Source organism: Dufourea novaeangliae, unplaced genomic scaffold (genome assembly GCF_001272555.1).
Source record: "Dufourea novaeangliae isolate 0120121106 unplaced genomic scaffold, ASM127255v1 scaffold479, whole genome shotgun sequence".
NCBI classification, from domain to species: domain Eukaryota; kingdom Metazoa; phylum Arthropoda; class Insecta; order Hymenoptera; family Halictidae; genus Dufourea; species Dufourea novaeangliae.
The window spans coordinates 82,922-95,279 of record NW_015374390.1 but is presented as its reverse complement, the minus strand read 5'-3'; the positions used below and the strand labels follow the sequence as shown (position 1 = coordinate 95,279).

Here is a 12,358-nt window from a genome sequence, read left to right as displayed (position 1 = left end):
TGGGGGGGGGGGGGGGGGGGGTGTTATCATCGTAAGTAATTTGTGAGCCAAAAATAAAGTGACAATCATCGAGGTGTGAGACCGAGCGCTGGTGACCCTGAAGGGGTTAAAAAAACTGTAATATGACGCGTGAAATCACTACTTCTGCTGCCTTTAAGTAATATTAATATCAGTATAATTGTTCAAAAATTGATAATTCAAAACAAACTGATCTCAATCGATGGAAACTGTTTCATTATCCGAACCAACGTGCAAAAGTTTTGTAAGAAAATTGTTGAGAAATGTAAAAATTGTGATCGATCTAGCTTAAAATTTAAACAGAAAAGAAAATTTGGCTCGATAAAGACACTGGAATTCATTTGGAATGAAATTAAAATATTTCAAATTTGAACTCCTAAAATAGCGTTCTAAACCACTGTGTGGTGGTGCAAATTCCCGATGAACGATTCTCCGCGAATCGAAAAATGCAATCAGCATTGTCGATTGCAAATCAGCCCGAAAACTTTTTGCACATACACAGTGTATGGGGAAAAATAATGCATCTGTGAAGGTATCGTTCGCCGTAATTAACATATTTTTCCCCTCACTAGTTTTTTAAATTACTGACCGGACCATACTTTCCGCACGCGCCGCGTATTAACAAGAAATTTGTAATAGAATGTGTCCACATGAATTTTGGTATACCTGCCGCATGCATTGGTACCGCTATCGTTTGTTGCGTCCATCGCACGTCTTCAATTCCCCTCTCTACTTCCGCACATCGCGATACTTCCGTTGCTTGCCCGATAAGCAGTGCGCACTTCATGCACCGAAAAATGCAGCCAGATGTAGCCGCGGTATCATCGCAACCATATTGCCATTAATTCCTGTCTCCTGTTTATTTACGCAGCCTGCCAAAATGGTCTGGATTACCGCCGACGATAAGGTACTATCCTCACCACTCAGTTTAGTGAACGAGTTGTTTTTGGAATGATATTGCTGTCTGTGTGTTTGCTACCTTTCCCCTACATATCAGTGTTATCGAAGCAAGTGTTATCCAAAATGTTAGAAATGGTCCTGAATCACCCTCTACAAACCATCGAAAACGTTTGCCAGATAGAGGAATATTTGTAAATAAGAACATACATTCGATGTAAACGTGCGTCGTTGTCATATACATAATATGTACCTGCGAAATGTTCGTGTACTAGTTCGAGACTTTCGCTTTTGTTGTGATTGATTCGTGAATAGCAGTGCATTGGTAATAATATATGTTGCACCGTAGACAAAAGGATGAGATATTCAAAAGTAAAGACAAGTAGTGTCCAATAATTAACCAATCCAGTTTTTATCACATTATTAACGGTGATTGTTGACTCGATATTGAAAATGGATCCGTTAAAAAGAAATACTTGTAATAGTAATGAGAATTTATTTATCCGTTTGGTATTTTTATATATCTTTTTCTTCGTGGTCAAATTAGTTTCACGGTAATTATGCAGTTCAGCGGCCTTTCTCAATTTCAGCTATTTCACTGCGGTTTCTTTTAAATAGCTTCATTCTATCACTAAAACGTAAAGTCAGGTGGGAGAGGTCAAAAAAGTAATGTTGTTCCTGAGATATTTGCAAACAACTGCCGCCGCTACTACTGCGTTGAATGTTGCCTATACATGCATGTCCGTGGCAACGTATTCGCCCGTTATACCTATGTGTTGCGTTTCGATAAGCGGTCACACCATGCTGGCGCGTCCAGTACTTTGCAAATATCTCGGAAACTAAGCCCAATCGGTGCTAATATGTACAGGAAAAAGTTGTTCAAAATGTTGAGTTCCATAACATATTCAAACAAAGGTAATTGAAATCGGTGATGAGTGTATGAATCTGAACAATTTCCCACGTTTTTTAAACAAAAATGATAAAAGTATGTACATTACTTTTCGACTTCCTCCACTTCATTATCCGTTTTAGTGATAAAATGAAGCTATTTAAAAAAAAACCATAACAAAATAACTAAAATTGAGAAACGCTGCTAAACTGCATAATTACCAATTTCACGCATCTATTCATTATTCCCTTCAGAGTTAATACTATTTATTCATTTTGTTGCTTATTACATTTGTGTATTCAGTGCCTGCGATTATTCGTGTGCGAATACACTCTATTTATATTAATTGAGAATACTACTTGGCTCTAGATTCGCAAACGTTTTTCTATGATTTGTTCTATCAACTGGAATATATTTTCCAGGCACAGTCGCTTGCGTAGCTTTTCTTTCTGTTTGAATTATTTTATATTACGGAATTAAGACGTATTTAAATGTTACACACAGAGTGTGACAATAGCGTTTCAAGAGTAATTCATTTGCAAAATTGATTTAAAAAATTAAACAGATATGAGATGATTGCCTTCAAAGTAGTTCCTTTGAAACTACACACGCGTTTCAGAGTGGGATCCATTGATTGTAAACATTTCTGGTATCTGTTTGAGTACCAAAGTTGTATTACGAGGTGTGACAATAAAGTTCCGAGAATAATTTTGTTTCTGTCAAAGTGATAACAATGTAACCGGTTACGTCTACTTCGATAGAAACAAACTTATTCTCAAAATTTTATTGTTACACCTTGTAATGCGACGCGGGTACTAAAACAGATACCAGAAATGTTAGGATCAATGGATCTAATGGTGGAATGCTTATGTACAGTGTCAAGGAGACTACTTGGAAGATCTGATGAAAATTCTGAAATGAATTTCCTCGAAACTTTTTTGTCACACCTTGTAAGTATGTACATGGTAATTATTATTAGGTGTTTCATGAAATCAAACGGCCAAGTTTAAAAGAACTGTTCCTTCGTGAGACAAAATGACAATGAATATATGTATATCATACTTATTTTCTCTTACTGATCTTGACAAATCATTTTGCACTGAAAACTGTGAAATTAGCAGGGTTGTGCGAGTAACCGACATTTCGGGATCGGGTCGGGTCGGGAGAAGTCGGGCGAGATCGGCCGGGATTGGCCTGGATCCCGACAGTATAAATCGTATAATCGTATGACAGTATATAATCGAATGATATTTTCGAGAACTTATGCATCTACCAGCAAAAAATTAAACTATGCTTAACTATATTATACTTTATTTATTTTACTTAATAAAAACATAACGTACGAAGAAATGTGTACTAAAAATTGTATTATTAACCCTGGCAACCGCAGGATTCCATTTGGAATCGTTAACTTATTTAGCATTTATAGTTCATATTATGAAATTGAAGATTCAATATGGCATTGTATCGTATAGTTTAATTTTTTGCTGTCAGATGGATAAGTTCTTGAAAATATCATTCGGGACCCGAAGATCTTACGAGATCCGACATTTGTCGGGATCCCGATGTGATTTATAATGTTAGGATCCTGGCCGATCTCGCCCGACTTCTCCCGACCCGAGCCGAGGCTCGGGAATCCCGTGATTTCAGGTACCCGCAGACCCCTGGAAATTAGGTTTTCTTAAAGTAGATTAAGTGTACCCTAGTGCAGACTTGATTGGTGTTAGTTGTCTTTTGCGAGATCTATTCCTGGGTAATTAACACAGATAAAGTCAAACAAGGCACAATGAATTCTGTTTGCGAGAATAAACAAAGTTTTAATGTTCTCTTTATAATTTGCACTGCGTTGCTATTTGTAGTTATTATATAGCGTGTGAACTACGTAGTGCTTTCAATTTAAGCTGTTGAATGGTTTTTTTTAAAGCAGCCATAAAGTATTAGGTACTGAAAAAAGTTCGTGCGATTTTGTACTATAAACTTAAGCAGTTACAACTTTCTTAATATGTACTTAACTTCGACTGCGTCGCACTATTTCATAATTTTATAACTCTTCTATCGGAGTTTCCAAGCTTGTAAATTATGTTAATTGCAGTATACACTTCTTCATCATTTCAAAAACAGTTGCTTATCAACCAGTTTAATATAAGTCAAAGTAAGTCTGAGATTACAGGACATATTTGTAAAAAACTTTGGATATTATTAATCAATAATATAATTAATAATATTAACTAAATAATGCAGTATCGAAACAAATGAAAAATGATATCACTACAGTTACTTACAGAAGTATGTGCCAATTTTACGTGAAACATATTTGAAATATTTAATCAATGTTGAAGATATAAGTACTAATTGTGTGTAGGATATGGTTAATGCATTTTAGATTAAGATGAATTCAGTTGCATAATTACACATGAGCGATTTAAAAAAGTATTGTTATTAGTAGAAGTAGTAAAAGAACACGCACGAGGGTATCCATCCAAACTGTATATTTATTTGAACCTTTTCGGTACGGCGACACCAAAGCGCAACTTTGTTCCTGACGGCCGAAGAGTAGAAATCATATGAATAGCATTTTGAAGACCACTTGTATACTCGTTCTTCGTTCTTCGGCCACAACGAGCATTCTATGGACCACTTGTATAGCTACTTATTGTCCGTACCGAAAAGGTTAAATACTATAAGTTAATATTTCGTCGGATATGTCCGCGATCTTATTATACTTTTAATATTTTTTTATGCATAGATCGATCTAGTTTTTTAAATCAAATTTAGTGTACCCGTTTTCTGCCACTTTCAGAAGTAACAATACTTTTTAAATTGAACTGTATATAACTTCTCAACTGGAAACGACCTAATAAGTAGTATATGAACGTTTATCATAATGTAAATCAGAATTGTTAAGTTCGACTTTAACATTAAGTAAATATTTAAATACGCCGCACGTATAGAATAGGTGCATACTTTATGATATGACTAACTGTATATGCAAAATAAGCAGAATAAATCTTTTATCGACGTGGATATTGTTTATCACAGTAATAAGAAAAATTTGAACTGAATACATCCCGTTGATCAAAAACAGTACGAACTTTTTTCAATTTCGAAATTTGGTGTATAAGAACTTTCTTTAATCGTCACACGTTTTTGTTTCTAGATGGCTGGGACGCCGAACACTCAAGCGTTGTATGCGCAAACCCAGTTGGATCACATGTGTGCCCTAGATATTGAAAGTCGTGCATCTTTCGTTCGACTTTCGGGAATTATTTGCACGATCGGACCCGTTTCGAGGTCCGTTGAAACCCTCGAGAAGATGATCGACACGGGTATGAATATCGCACGAATGAATTTCTCTCATGGATCGCATGAATACCATGCTGAAACGATTAGCAATGTCAGAGCAGCGCAGAAGAACTTTTCTACTAGTAGGGGCATTAACACTCCTGTGGCGATCGCTCTGGACACGAAGGGCCCTGAAATTCGTACAGGACTTCTGGAAGGCGTAAGCAGTGTTTTACTTGACCTTCTACTGCCCAGTATGCCTGTGCAGTCACATAGCAGTTTTACTATTATTAAGCTACTGTAGAACGTCCGTTTCTTCAGTTAACTAATGTAACTTCAAATTAGAATATCGCTGTACATTTGCAAATGCAGTACTGTTCGGTGTGACCTTAGCCCGAAATGTCCAACTGTATTGTATTTTTTTGGCACCGCTTACCAGTAACTAACAGCGTTCTTTGAAAAACGCACACTAAACGTTGAGAAGATTTCTCATAAAGTATTGTAAAGGATATTACACAGAATAATGTTATGAACAAAAAAGTATACTTTTAAAAAAAATGACCATATCCGTTTCATACAATAAGTTTCATGTGTTCAACTGGTAAACAGTATACATATACAGATAAACATTTTTAAAATAGTAAAAATTAATTTGGGTTACAGAGTGTTAATTCACTTATATTTTGCAAATGGACAAAGGTGTCCTCAGTGATTCATACATTCGTTCACCGAATTACGTACCAACCTTGGAATTTTATTCTAAATTAGGAAGAATATATCACAGAAGGATGATGAAAGTAAAGATAATGATACATAAATAGGGATTGCATAAACGTTTTTAACTTTAATTGTTATTTCAACACTATGTGATCGAATGTTTGAGTCATTGTATTTTTATATTAATGTGTTATTTACATACAGGTAACTTTCATTCTGTTCCTTTCTCTATTAGCGAAACATTTATTATATTTATCTTTAGTGTAATACGTTTTGCTGGGGACAGTACTTTGTTTATTTTATTTAAAAAGACATTTATTATTTTACTTTTTGTTATTTTTTTAGGGCGGGTCCGCTGAGGTTGAATTAACTAAGGGTCAAACTTTCAAATTGACCACCGATAAATCGTACATGGAAAAGGGTAACCAGAACTTAGTTTTTGTGGATTATGAAAATATTTCCAAAGTATTGAAGGTTGGAAATCGTGTCTTTGTCGATGATGGCTTGATTTCTCTCATCGTTACCGCAGTCAGTATGTATCATTCACTGCATTTTAAATAAGGAGTACTTAATTAAGTTTCATTATACAATTATCTACATGTATATCTTACATGTTAGAACTTGTAAGTCAAAATTTAAAGAACGTAATTCTTATGTGCGTTCTAAAGTTTTTAGGCATGTAGATCACTGCTTTTTTTCAGAATTAGTAAGTGTAATGACAAAATTGTTTTTCATTTCCTTGGCTTTTTTAATGATACACTTTTTAAAATTTAGAGTTTTGGTCCATTCATAGAGCAACGAATAAGTTTAGAATTTTTATTATATATTAATTATAAAACATTGCTTCATATAATTAAATAATTATATGAATATTGTTGTTGAGCGACCTTTTTATTTTTTTTTGCTATCTAATTATTAATGTATTTAAGTTTTTTTTTACTCAATGACATTCATCTATTACGAACATTTTAAATAATCTTGTGACTCTTTTCATCTCTTAAAACCCGCACCAGGGAACGTATAAATATGACCTTCAACCTTTTGTATCTTAAAATATGAAAAATAATAAGATAAATTTTGAAATTAAACTTTTATATTATTTTTTATAGTTTCTCTAAAAAGCAGTTTATTTTATTCTAATTTACTTCTTTTTAATTGTTTATTCAAAATCTTCGTTACTTGTACTTGCTTGTGTTGTATTGAAATGTATTAATGAAATGATTTTCATGGCCAAATTTGTAACACATATGTGTATTATACACATGTATATTTATTAAACACAATACAAATTGGCATAGTGGATTATGATTTCTGCTTTTAGGAATTCTTATTTAAATCTTTACCCGCAATTATTTCTCGAACTATTAGTTATTTCGAAAAATGCTTCAAGTTGAACTTACTTTGTTTGAAGGAGGACATCTCATGATGGTCATAAGTTTCATCTAGGTGGACATACTAGGTGGAATAACGAATAATGCGGAAGATAATTGTGTGTAAAGGTTTAAATAGACCACCCTGTATATATCGGTATTTGAAGCCGAGGTGTATAATTCATGGGTTCAGCATACTTAGATTTAGGACTACTGTCTACTGTCATTCTTTTTTGAGAAGAATTCTTCTTATGCCATAATGATCTGCCAGTCTAGACTTATCACCACTCTAAAGTAGGAATTTTTAATTTTTTTCTCCTGAATTTTTTAGATCCTGATCACGTTATGACTACCGTTGAGAACGGTGGGATGCTAGGTTCCCGCAAGGGTGTTAATTTACCTGGTGTACCAGTGGATCTGCCAGCTGTCTCTGAAAAAGATAAGGCTGATCTAAAGTTTGGTGTTGAACAAGAAGTTGATATGATCTTTGCTTCCTTTATAAGAAACGCTGCAGCTTTGGCCGAAATTCGGTCGATTCTTGGCGAGAAGGGAAAGAATATTAAAATAATATCCAAGATTGAAAATCAACAGGGCATGACAAATCTCGATGAAATTATCGATGCCTCTGATGGTATCATGGTTGCACGTGGTGATCTTGGTATTGAGATACCACCGGAAAAAGTATTCCTAGCTCAGAAATGCATGATCAGTAGATGCAACAAAGTTGGTAAACCAGTAATCTGTGCCACGCAGATGCTTGAGTCTATGGTGAAGAAACCACGCGCAACTCGAGCAGAAACATCTGATGTTGCGAATGCCATTCTCGATGGTGCAGATTGCGTCATGTTATCGGGTATTGACATTAATATTACACTAATACATAAAATAATAAATAAACAAATAAGGTACACAATGCACTGAACTTTCAATGTAAATGTTTGTCTTACAATTTGGGAGCTTATAATCGCTCTGATTATTTTCATAGAAATCAACACGGAGAAAAGAAAGAAATGCAAAAGTGACTTAGTTTTTCTAAAGCGAACAAGTAGTAAACGATTGTATCTTTAGGCTCTGTTCAGACACGACAGTTTTGACAATGCAGTTTTTAGTTGTGTAAGATCAAATGGAATCGTTTACATTCGTTTCCGTGATCAAAATGAGCAGCGTGGTATCGGCCCCTGTGTTGCCGGTTTCTCTTCTGCGCGACCAAAATCGTTATCTCTGAATAAAGACTTATTGTGTTCATTTTTAACTTAGCGCTGAAGTTCAACAAGGTTCCCAATATTATCGTTTTTAACTGCAATAAGCATAAAAATATTACTTTCGTACGAAATCGGTATTATATAAGGCCACAAGATAATTAGGTGTTTTCTGTATCTCATTTGTATATCTATACATTGTATTTAATATCAGAAGAGTATTTTTCAGAAAATGAATTTTGCATCTAAAAGATGAAAATAACCTGCGTTATAGGTGAAACTGCCAAAGGAGACTATCCATTGGAATGTGTGCGTACAATGGCTAACATTTGCAAGGAAGCAGAAGCTGCTATCTGGCAAACACAGATATTCCATGATCTTTCAAACAAAGCTATTCCTCCAATCGATGCTACACATGGTGTTGCCATTGCTGCTGTAGAAGCATCTGTGAAGTGTTTAGCTAGCGCTATTATAGTAATTACGACTAGCGGTCGGTCTGCACATCTAATTGCAAAATATAGACCACGCTGCCCAATTATTGCAGTGACCAGGTTCCATCAAGTTGCACGGCAAGCACATCTTTATCGTGGAATTTTACCACTTTACTATGAAGGTAATGAACTATTAACTATAACTTTTTCAATGTGCACGTTATAGGAAGTAACTTGCGTCATTTAAAAAAAAATTTGAAAGATAATATAATTCTTCTGTTAGAAAACCACACAAAATTTGAATCATTTCTTTGGTTTTAAAGTTCTCGTCTGTACAAACCCTTAATTAGATCGGTAATCTTAGAAATTTTGCGGTAGAATTAGAAAGAAAACAAATTTAAGGGATTGTAACTTGTTGCTTATTCAGAATGTGTATGTAGAACAGTAATATTAGCTATATTGCATTCAATATGCAATCTTTTAGTCTTTGAGATTTATACTAGGTTCGTTAAAACTCCTCATGGGGGGGGGGGGGGGGCAAAACCAGTTGTTTCTTTTAGGCGAGGGAAGGGAGGTTCAATTTTTTTCTAGAGTAGTGCAAAAGCCATTTTTTTCTGTCGGGCGACGCCAATGAAAAGAACTGTAACAATTATACAGATAATTTAACGATATGTATTAACAACGTGATTATGTTTTTTTATTATTATTGTGCATTACTTTCGTTAAATTATATTGCACTTTTATGAATTTTATTTATGTTTTCGTTTCATGTAGGCAGGATACATTAAAAAAGTTAGCCAGAACTTTGGTAGACGTTCTTTATACTATATTGAAGCAACAAGCATGTTCATATTAATATATGTTTATTATGCAATTTTAATCTATCTTCGATGCATTATACATATAAGACTACTAAAAACTGTAATTTTCTTTTAACTGTTCGTTCTGTTTAATATTAAAAAGTAATAAGAAAACCAATATTTCTTTGTGTAACTAAAAAATTATAATTGTTACAGTACAGTGTTTTTAAGAGACCAGATAACACTCGAACGAAACGCAGTAAATACTTCGACAAGAAAAATGTAATCTTTCTTTTTATTGTTTACAGGTGCGCCTTTGTCTGATTGGGTGAAAGATGTGGACGTACGCGTTCAATGTGGATTAAACTTTGGCAAAGGTCGTGGTTTCGTTAAAACAGGAGATTCAGTCGTCGTTGTCACTGGATGGAAACAAGGCTCGGGATATACGAATACATTTCGTGTTGTGTATGTAGACATAAATGTTCCTCGAGACGAGGATGCATGTAGCATACGTAGTGCATCAGATTTTTATGATGATATGATGTAATAATTTTTGTATGCTTAAAGTTGCAATGTGTACGAACCCCTTTCACAGTGAAATACGAGAGACATTAACAAGTCATCAAGCTCAGAACTACGTATTTAAGACACTCCAGCACAACATTATATGTTAGACTTATTAGTTTAAAAAAGATTTGACAAGGCTATGCATCGAGATTTTAGCTCTTAGTTTGTGATGGAACAAAAAATTTGAGTTGTGACGATACATTTTGTAAAGAAGAGTCTCTTTGTTCCTTAATATCTTATTACTCTGTCAAAGGGTTAATGTACCATTTATCCGTTTGTTTTGTGTATGATTAGTTATGTTGTTTTCATTTTGAAGGAGAAAGAAAAGCTATAGTTGCATGTTATGTTTAACTAATATTTACTAACTCAACTTTTCGTTAGCCAGTAAATAATATTTACGAACTTACTGATGTTACCAGTATAATAAATAGTTCTTAATTGCCTTTATGATTTAGTTTATTAATAGAAGTAAATACTGTTCGTTAATGTATTTTATATTCCAAGAAAAAAAAAGTATTTATTTAAGAACTATGTGCTTGCTCATTATTCATGAAGAAACAAATAATTATCGTTTTGCGTACTCTAATTTGTCCTGTTACTGCAGGACACTGTATTGTAGTATATTTACAGCAATATTTAAACTGTAAGGTACATAGTACACAACTTCTCGATGAGTTAAACGTCATGCTGTAAATCTAGATGACTGTGGTGTACTCGTCTGTGTTCGTATTTTGTATTACTAACATTATCATTTTTTTTTTAAATATAACAACATCATTTCATTACCACAAATGATTAGTCAGTTTATATAAAAAATATGTTTTGCAAACATAACGTAATTGTCTAGAGTCTAGAGGGTACACATGTATATTGTTCTTTTTAAAAAAAGTATATTATTTTTATAAAAACTGTGTATTACTTAAAGTATTAAATATAAAATATAAAAATGCAAAAGTAAATAAGATGTTGGCAATGAAGATTTAGGAAATCAAGAAATTGTGATTACATAAATAGCTTTAATTTAGCATCAGTGGATTGGCAAATAATTATACTTCATTTTTGGTTATTGAATAAAAAGTTGGTAGTTTGAGGTAAGTTCTGAAACTATAAATATTACGGTACAGCTATATTTGATCATTTATACTGACTACGTTTATAAGATTACATTATAAGTTTATAAGACTACATTTATAACTTGTCATGTTTACGAATTTAATGGGATAAGACTAAAAAGAATCATAATGTTCGTCAATTCAGATATTTTGACTTACAAATGAATGAACATTGTTTCTTTCCAGTACAACAAACAAGTAAAACACAAATTTCTAAACATGCTAAAGTATGTACATTTGGGTCCTTTCCATTTTTTGCTTGCTTTATGGTTATGAATTGCTTTGTTATACATCAATACTAATGAAATAACTTTTCAATTTAAATTATATGTAATATGCATTTTAATTTTTTAATTTTCAGGAATGTTGACTAAATACAACTAGCTGGTCTATAAGAAGAAAAATGGATTCAATGAATGTAGATGTTAAAATTCCGAATGTATGTAACTTACACACATATGTATGATGAGCTTAGTAAATTCTTTGAAAAGCTTAAAATCTACCTACAGATGCCAGTAGCTACAGTATTATATTATTGACCTTGTGAAGTACCTACTACCTATGTAATACAGTATAGGAAAACATAATATACGTATACATACACATTACAGTAATAAACAGTAAAGTAAACATTTATTCGAATCAGTAAATTATTAAAACTTTCATTATTAACAATTTGACGACTATATTCTGGATTCTCTAATTTCTGTATGAAGATAAATAAAAAAATGTATTTTATTTTAATACGCGTTTTCATTTTATATACATACTTCTAATAAGTAGTTGCATAGTACTTTTATTTATAAATAAAATCTATTTGTGATTGCGTTTGAATAGGTGTAAACGCAGAATTTCACGCTAGCAAGTGCTGAGTGTTAATTGAAAATGAAATATACAGCGGGGTTCATCAATTTTATCAACCTAAACAACCACTTCACTATTTTAAATAACAGGCAAAAATTGAAATAACAGAATTTTCTGATTTTGAAATGTTTGGTATACACGGACAATAATTTATAGTACTATACAACCAGTAATTTGCGCAATACTGTTTTCCTATTGTCTGAACTAGCAGA

General features: G+C 33.2%; 1 protein-coding gene across 5 annotated transcripts in view; it reads left to right on the top strand.

Moving 5' to 3' along the window:
- The window catches only part of LOC107193013 (pyruvate kinase-like), a 22,013-nt gene extending 9,987 nt beyond the window's left edge, over positions 1 to 12,026 (top strand). For 2 of the 5 annotated variants that reach the window (XM_015582385.1, XM_015582384.1), the window contains exons 2-7: positions 658 to 925; positions 4,962 to 5,306; positions 6,149 to 6,335; positions 7,505 to 8,026; positions 8,647 to 8,985; positions 9,912 to 10,255. In XM_015582385.1, the coding sequence (XP_015437871.1) occupies positions 659 to 925; positions 4,962 to 5,306; positions 6,149 to 6,335; positions 7,505 to 8,026; positions 8,647 to 8,985; positions 9,912 to 10,150 (1,899 nt within the window). In that variant the 5' untranslated portion in view covers position 658 and the 3' untranslated portion in view covers positions 10,151 to 10,255. Of the gene's footprint in view, positions 1 to 657; positions 926 to 4,961; positions 5,307 to 6,148; positions 6,336 to 7,504; positions 8,027 to 8,646; positions 8,986 to 9,911; positions 10,256 to 11,643 lie in introns of those variants that run through there. The other 3 variants (XM_015582386.1, XM_015582387.1, XM_015582388.1) reach the window with 3 other exon arrangements.
- The last annotated feature ends 332 nt before the right edge of the window (positions 12,027 to 12,358 follow it).